We start from the raw sequence: 9,143 nt of genomic DNA, 5'->3' as shown, positions 1-9,143 counted from the left end.
GGAAAGTTAGAAAGTATTCCCATGAGGTCACAATCATGCCACAACACCCCCCCCTTTAATTCCTCCTTTAATTTCTTCTTTTGGAATTAAGTACATACATGTGCACATGCACATGCCTGGCAAGGTTTCTAAGCCACCAGGTCTGGGCTCCAACTGCCCAGTCACATATAAGATCCAGCTTCACCAGTACTGTGCCACTCAGTAGTCCAGTATATTATTTTTATGATTAAATTTTAAAAGTTGCAAACATACTCACATGAAAACTAGATATTTTCATAATGAACCTGGATTTTTGTATTTTCAGAATGTTGAGCCATGGGTGTCTATTTATTTTATATATCTATGTATCCCGCTAGACTAGAATAGTGGTTGTACAACGTAGTTGTTCCTTAACTATTTCTTGAATGAATGAGCAGAGATATGGAAAATGCTTTATTATTTCTTCAAATGCTGGAAATAAGACATTGAACATTTAAACATTTATTCTCTGCCTTTTTTTAAAGATCAATGTCTAAATTTTAGCATGTGAGAAATACATATTTTTCCCTTTTCTGCCCACTGAGTCAGTGTTGCTGCTTAACACAAACATTTAAAGCAGAAAACATTTTGGCAGTGCTTGGCACTGGTTCACCACTCTTAATCTTAGGCCCGGGTTGAAAGCTCGTTCTTGAAGCAGAGGAGAAGACAGGGTCTTATTCAGCCCACATCTGCATTTAAAGCTTCCATTCTCATGTGAAAACGTATGTCTGTTGTCATCTCTTTGGCCAGCAAAAGTCATATGGCTGATCCTAAATCCAGAGAACAGGATCTATAAATATATAATCTTCTTTTGTGAAAAGAGGATGTTAAGTATTTTGAACAATTTTGCATTTTACCATTCTGCCTCATGGCAAATTAAAAAATATTTTCTTTAAAGCATTTTATACATTCATGTAAAGATTGTTCTGTTTATATTTAAATATGTTATTTGTGAATTTAATTCATTTAAGAAATTGATTACATGATTTAAGCATTTGGCTGAAAAGATAAGATTTACCTACGTCTCTAGTAATAATTAACTAATTGTCAAGAATATGATGTTTCAATGAGTGTGTGCATTTTTTATTTCCTTATAGAGTTCAGGAAAAAGAAAAGTGTTCACTATTATTCTTGATAATATGAAGGGGAAAAATGACAAGAATAAATTATAAATCTTCCCTTCTCACAAGAAATTTTCTAAAAGATAAAAATCGTATTCCCAGACTGAGCAATTACTGATACCTTCTAGCACTCAAATCCTTGCTTTTATTCTCCTCTCTCCTACCACAAAGATACTTGCAACCCACTGGTAGAGAGTGTTGATCTTTTTGTGTCCTGGATTATAGTTATTTTTATGAAATAACCTTGAGTTGTTTAATTGGAAAGCTATAGCTTCAGTTATAGTATATGATACCAAATATAAGATCAAAAAACGGTGACAGAATGATCAGACTTCTGAGAGAGTTACTCTGAGCCTAAAGGAGAGAAGCTTAAAAGAAGAAAAGTTGGTAGAAATATAATTGTTCTCTTATCAGATCGTAGGGCAGACTTTGACAATGTTTATGCTTTTCTAGGGGATGCCTCCTCCTTCTGCCCTATTAGCCTACTGTAATAATTAATTTCTGTGTCTCCCATGCTTTAGCAGACATTTCTAGGAATGCTCTACACCTCCCCACTTCCCAGTCATCCTCTCCCTAAGTTCTTGTCACCCAGAAGTTCGTGTGCTGGCCATTCTATGCAATGAAAACACATTCCATTGTTACATAAGAGCTCCATAAGCTTTTCTTGTTCTAATTTTTCTGGACCTATAGGAAGTGCTTACCTGACTAACCTTGTGTTCTTAAAGTGCTCTAGGTTTCCATATTTTTTTTTCAGTTTTATCTTTATGTTTTAACTTTACTTCTGCCCTTATTTTTTCTTTTCTTAAGTATAGGCATTTTCTCCAAAAAGTTCTTTTTCCTTCAATGCATTAGGTCTTTGAGACATGAAAAATGAAAAAACAAAATTTTTTTCTAGCCCCACTTTCTCTTCTAAGATTTAGTTTCACATTTCCAAATAAGTCTCCTATATCATTGGTATAAATGCCTAAACATAAATATATATTCCCCAAATCCAAACTTCTTTTCTTACCTGACATGTCTATTTCTGTTAATCATGCCGCCACTCCCTCAGTTATTGTGAAAAGTTTGCTCTACACTGACACTTCATACTCACATACTGCAGCTTGCCTCTTCTGAACTGTGGGGTCTGTCCTTTCAGTCTGTTTAGTTACTTTTCTATCCTTAATTAAACTGCTTATCATCTTCTTCACCAAAGGTGCAGTGATCTCCTAACTTGTTCCTCGGTACCCAAATTACCTGTACCCTCCATACATTCCACCATTGGTCTGGTTTCCTTGAGCCCTTCCTTAAGTATCCTGTTCCTGTTCCCCCATCCAAATTTTAATGTCTTCTTTTTACCTGTAGGATAAATTCCAAACTGGTGGCTCAACATTCTCAATCTACTTAGGGAGATGAGAGCAATAAACCTATAACAGGGTCCAAGTGAGTTTAACTGTTGAAAAGTGATTTTTTGAGGCGAGGTGGAAAACAATCCTATCACATGGGATGAAAGAAGCACCAGAAAGGACCAAGCACTGGATCTAACAGCAAGAACGTAACATCTAGACAGGTGGGAGTAGGAGAATCAGAGAGTGTAAGACAATGAGACATGTAAGCAATGAAGACTAGTTTGTTGAAAGCACCATAACACTTAGAAGATGGGAATACAGAAGCTAAGGAAGCCAGGACAAATTTGAGTTGCCTCTTTGGAAAACACAAGGCCCACATCCAATGCTTGCCTTTGCTGCCATAAAAGAAATAGCACTGAGAAGATGCTTCAAACACAATTTTCTTTCTGTTCTACACAAACTTCTCAAGCCAGATTGTATAACGCATACAGGCTCAGAGCATAGGTCTGAGAAATAACCTTGGCTGTTTCTCCAGATTCATCTAACTCCCCCCTCCTTCATTCACCTATCCCCAATATTTTCCATACATCTAGGCCTTTGTATAACTTTCTCCCAAATCTTTCATGTTCTCTAAAGAGAAGCTCAAGCATAGTATGCTCTGTGAAACCTTTCTTAATCCCTTTGAACTAAGTTATATCTTGTTAGTATCTCTATGTTGGAACTAGCAGATGACATCATGGTTATGTTGCTGGACTCTCACATGGCTGACAATGGGTTAAGTCCCAGACCCAGTGTCTTCAAACTCATGCCCAGTGCATGTGCATGTGTGTCCAAAATGCACCATAACACTTAGAAGATGGGAATACAGAAGCTAAGGAAGCCAGGACAAATTTGAGTTGCCTCTTTGGAAAACACAAGGCCCACATCCAATGCTTGCCTTTGCTGCCATAAAAGAAATAGCACTGAGAAGATGCTTCAAACACAATTTTCTTTCTGTTCTACACAAACTTCTCAAGCCAGATTGTATAACGCATACAGGCTCAGAGCATAGGTCTGAGAAATAACCTTGGCTGTTTCTCCAGATTCATCTAACTCCCCCCTCCTTCATTCACCTATCCCCAATATTTTCCATACATCTAGGCCTTTGTATAACTTTCTCCCAAATCTTTCATGTTCTCTAAAGAGAAGCTCAAGCATAGTATGCTCTGTGAAACCTTTCTTAATCCCTTTGAACTAAGTTATATCTTGTTAGTATCTCTATGTTGGAACTAGCAGATGACATCATGGTTATGTTGCTGGACTCTCACATGGCTGACAATGGGTTAAGTCCCAGACCCAGTGTCTTCAAACTCATGCCCAGTGCATGTGCATGTGTGTCCAAAATCCCAAGAGGAGAATGGAACAGAAGGGATTGGAGCATGGCCATCCCCACCTGGAGAGTGATTTCTCCCTTTCTGTTTCTGTTTCTCTCTCCAGTGAGCTCAGGCACCCTAAGAAAAAAAAACTCCTTAAAAAACAAACAACAAAACTGTATATCACTTATCTTATCAAATCTCATTATACTTTTTTTACCCTTTTTTTTTTTTTTAAAGTTGCCAAATGTTATATATGCTCAAAGAGAAAAGGGAGAAAGAGAGAGATCATCTTCCAGTAGGCTATGGCCCCACACTGCCACAATCCCGTCTACATTTCTTCATCCTGTCAGGATTTGGGGCATGCAGGCACACATACACTTGGCATGATTTTCAAGGTACTAGGGTTAGGTTTTAGGATCTGGCTCCCTTAACCACTAGGCTATAGGGTAAGCCAAACAGGTTTCTTTCTTTCTTTTTTTTTTTTTATTGCCTTTTTCTTTGTCAACTAGAACTTGGTGTGAGACACTTACTTGTTAGTTTTTCTGTAGCACTATACACTAAAATGTTAACATTCCATAAATGCATATTGAAAAAACTGACAACCCATTGCTTACAAAAGGACTTTTGCTTTCCTGCTTCCAAACTTTTGCTACGAATTCTCACTTGCCACTCATCTCCTTTTTCCTCACCCAAACTCTCAAAGCATTTGCTATGTACACCTTGATACCATGTTAGGTACTAATGAATTAGACATGGTTCCTGAAGTAGTTGTAGTCTGTGGAACTCAAGTTCAGTTTTGTCACCTTTACAGGACCTTTGGCTACCAGTCTAGCCTGAAGGGAGTATTATCTCCTTCAATTTTTCATATTCCTAGCTGACTTTATTTCTTCTTAAATCAGTATTTATTCATTATTCAGTATTGTGTTCTTAGGCCATTAGTGGGTTTTCATATATATTCTTGAGTTTTTGTTTGGCTCACACTCTGATTTGTCTTCTAAAACATGAACATTTTATATTTCCAACTAAACTGGAACTACTTTGAGAACAGAGATTGTGTCTCCCAAGCATTTCTGCCAGTTTTAATACATTACTACCTTACACACATCCAGAGTGCCATAGTATGAGTGGGATAAATGGGATACCAGGTAAGATGGTTGTGGAGCATTGAGGTGGTAGTGGGAAGGCATTTATAGCATGGTTAAATATTGCCTCAGGACCAGCAAGTGGCATGGCCATTGAGGGGCTGGACTCCCACATGGCCAACCATGGTTTGAATACAGGATCCAGTGACTTGCAACTCACTCTAGGCACATGTACACATACACCCAAAATCCTGAGAGGAGAATAGAAGAGAAGGGATTGAGGCATGGCCATCCCTCCAGGGGTGATTTCTCATTTTCTGTTTCTCTGACTCTCTCTGTCTCAAAGCATTTGCTATGTACACCTTGATACCATGTTAGGTACTAATGAATTAGACATGGTTCCTGAAGTAGTTGTAGTCTGTGGAACTCAAGTTCAGTTTTGTCACCTTTACAGGACCTTTGGCTACCAGTCTAGCCTGAAGGGAGTATTATCTCCTTCAATTTTTCATATTCCTAGCTGACTTTATTTCTTCTTAAATCAGTATTTATTCATTATTCAGTATTGTGTTCTTAGGCCATTAGTGGGTTTTCATATATATTCTTGAGTTTTTGTTTGGCTCACACTCTGATTTGTCTTCTAAAACATGAACATTTTATATTTCCAACTAAACTGGAACTACTTTGAGAACAGAGATTGTGTCTCCCAAGCATTTCTGCCAGTTTTAATACATTACTACCTTACACACATCCAGAGTGCCATAGTATGAGTGGGATAAATGGGATACCAGGTAAGATGGTTGTGGAGCATTGAGGTGGTAGTGGGAAGGCATTTATAGCATGGTTAAATATTGCCTCAGGACCAGCAAGTGGCATGGCCATTGAGGGGCTGGACTCCCACATGGCCAACCATGGTTTGAATACAGGATCCAGTGACTTGCAACTCACTCTAGGCACATGTACACATACACCCAAAATCCTGAGAGGAGAATAGAAGAGAAGGGATTGAGGCATGGCCATCCCTCCAGGGGTGATTTCTCATTTTCTGTTTCTCTGACTCTCTCTGTCTCTCTGGCAAGCACATGTGCCCCATGGCAAACATGTCTCAAAAAATAAAGAAAGAAAAGAAAAAGACAGTTGCTTCTGGTTTCTGAGCTGAACATGTTTAGGAGACAAGACTTGGAGTGTCTAGTGCAGTGCCGATTTGTGGTCTAAGGGTCAGTGGAAACCCTGAAATCCCAAAGGCTGCATGCAGGTCATCTGGTTATTTGATAGTCTTTCAGGAATTAGTTCTCTGGGCCACTTTTTGTCAGATCTTTCTAACTTAAGTGTCTATTACTGAACTGATTCTTTAAACTTCTTAAATATTTTAAACAAGGTCTTCTGAGTTTCCTGCACTTATTTCAAGAATCTGTTTATTTTTATGACTCTGATAATATTTTCATATTGAAACTCTGAGTATCCAATTTTGGGATGACAACATGTCTTTTTAGGTTGATGAGTTTTGCATAAATTTAAACTTCATTATATATTGATTAGCAGGAGTGCAGGCTGAAGTTCCAAGAACCAGTTGGCATTTAAAATGGGATATATTTAAAACCGAATGGCCTGAACCATTGCAGTACATTGCTGTGTACAATTTTCCGACTGTACTCACTACATCATAAATAATAATGAAAGTAAATGTACATTTATCAGAAAGAATCAACAAAACCCTAGCACTGATTTGCTGATCACACTTGTCTCACCAGGCATTAAGGCCAGCTTCCGGACAAGGGTGCCTGAAGGTTTGATTGTCTTTGCAGCATCACCTGACAACCAGGAAGAGTATTTTGCACTTCAGTTGAAGAATGGACGGCCTTATTTTCTTTTTGATCCTCAGGTAATTACGTGATCTAAGAGTTGTTATTTTTCAGAGTTTAGTAGGTAGTAGATACTAGGATAAATGCTTATATTTTCACATTGACTCCTCAGTCCTCAGAAACTCATGGTGTAAATATTATTATTATCTCTACTTTCCCAACAAAGAAAATAAATGTTACAAAAGTAAGAAGACTTGCTTGTAGCTAATCCAGCAGTGCTAACTTTCAGACTTAACGTATTCAGGCTAAGGATCCACATGCTTAACAAACAATATGCTAACTTATAGTGAAGATGAAAACTTTACATACATTTGAATAAATTAACTTTATTTTCCTGGGGAACAAAAATGAGGTCTGTCTCTGTCTTTCCTTTCCTTTTATCATTTTTTTTTCTACCCACAAATATTTAAGCCGCTCTCCTGTACAACTGTGAGGATGTTGCAGACGACAGTAGTTTTAGAGTTACATATGACTGTGCCTCTATGAAACAATCTGGAAAGGATATAGTAAAACAGTTAATTTAAAATTTTCATGAACATCATAAAAGAGAAGTATGAGATGCTATGTATAATGGGAACATAAAATGAAGGGTCTTTCTTTTCTGAGTTTTCAGTCATCTCTGAATGTGAAATACTTATATGAGATACAAAATACTAAAGAAAAGTTGGTCGGGACAAGAGCACGTGTCTGAATCTGGTGGCACGTGTTTGAGGTGGGGCAGAACAGGGGAAGTGCTGAGGGAGAGCAAATACAACAGGTGTCCACTACCTGGACAAGGACCAGGACACGGCCTGCCCGTACTCAGAGATAAACCTCATACAGCTGGCATGTAGAGAATGAAGAGAGAAGTGGTAGATTTAAAAACTGGATGGAGAGCAAATCATTTAGGGGCTTGTAAGCAAATGCAAGGATTTGAATTTTTCCAAAGGCAAAGGGAAACCCCCTGAACAGTTGTCCTCATTTTACTTAAACAAAAATTAGTATTTGCTACTAGACATTTGTCAGGCCTGTTATTGAGGAACAGGTAAAATGAAGTAAAAGCGATTTTTTATCTTTTCATTTCTTCTTACCTTCAACTTAAAGCTGATGATCTAAGTCATAACTCATGCTTGCCAATGATGTTTTACATCACACTGGTGAAGCCAAAGGAATATTTCCACTTCTGTATCCAAGGAGCACCTGGGGTCCTGGACAAAGAGTTCAGGATGAGGATTACAACTTGATGTACCTGGGGTTTCACTGACCTTGGAGAGGAAAGGCAGGATCTGTTGGACCAAGGGTGTCTGGGCATCACGAGATACTGGACGCTTCCTGCTGTATGAACCTGACAACTAGGAACACCAGGGCCAGAAATGTCCCCTCCTGGTATCTTGGCAGGGGCTTGATAACTCTCTGTCTGATACGCCATGGATCCTCAAGCACAAGGACTTCTGAGTGTCCCCTGGAACTGTAGCTACTTAAAGTGATGCCACCAGGTGGGCAGTGAGTAAGCAGAGTGTTCGCGTCACCCCCAAGCAGACCCAGCAGCCATCTCAGAGGGCAGGCAGATGGCAGCTGGAAAAGCCGGCACACTGAAGCTGATTCAGCTACAGAACCAAAATACTGTCTTCCATTTGAAAACTTTAAATAGATACTTAGGGGACACTTTGAGCCTCAGATTAGTAGACCAGAAAATAAAGTTGAAGGGATCTTTCAAAATACATAGTGAAAATGTGAAAAGATAAAAAAGGTGGATGCCAGTGATATTATTTATAAGAGATTCAGAAAGAGAACAAAAGTCACATGCACAAGAAAATAGGGATGAGAGACAATAGTGAAATATAACATTGGAAAAAAATATTTGATTTAAGAAAGAAGAGATTCTAAATTTATTGAAAGAACTCAAGTTCCAGTAAAGATTAAGCATACCTCATACTTCCATGAAACACCTGTGCTGTTATTTTAAGTGGTCTCTTTATACACAAATGGATACACACACACAAATACATATATGCTTATGCAAAGGTGCACACAAATACCTCTACATTCAAATACATATATATACACATACCTGTGTACACATAGAATCACACATATACATATAAAAATGTGTAAACACACACACACGCACACTGAGCTCATCTAAACTTTCCAACATATCTATGAATTAGGTACTCTTATTATTTCCTTTTTATAGGTAAGGTGTCTAGGTCACAGGTAAATTCGTTTTCACTAAGTCACACAACTAATAAGTGACCAAGCCAGGATTTAAACCCAGGCAATCCAGCTCCCAAACTATGATTTTAGCCGTAATGCTACACTGATTTTCCATACAAAAACAATATGGTTGCTCATAGCAGAAATTCGGGAAGAAATGCCATCTGTTCACCATACTGTAGGG

General features: G+C 38.3%; 1 protein-coding gene across 1 annotated transcript in view; it reads left to right on the top strand.

Moving 5' to 3' along the window:
- Positions 1-9,143, top strand: part of USH2A (usherin) — an 819,384-nt gene that overhangs the window by 311,792 nt on the left and 498,449 nt on the right. The window contains exon 21 of the mRNA XM_006155854.1: positions 6,653-6,783. Within this exon, the coding sequence (XP_006155916.1) occupies positions 6,653-6,783 (131 nt within the window). The remainder of the gene's footprint in view (positions 1-6,652; positions 6,784-9,143) is intronic.

The sequence above is a fragment of the Tupaia chinensis genome, unplaced genomic scaffold, assembly GCF_000334495.1.
Source record: "Tupaia chinensis unplaced genomic scaffold, TupChi_1.0 Scaffold000473_1, whole genome shotgun sequence".
In the NCBI taxonomy this organism is placed as follows: Eukaryota; Metazoa; Chordata; class Mammalia; order Scandentia; family Tupaiidae; genus Tupaia; species Tupaia belangeri.
This window is presented reverse-complemented; position numbering and strand designations above follow the sequence as displayed.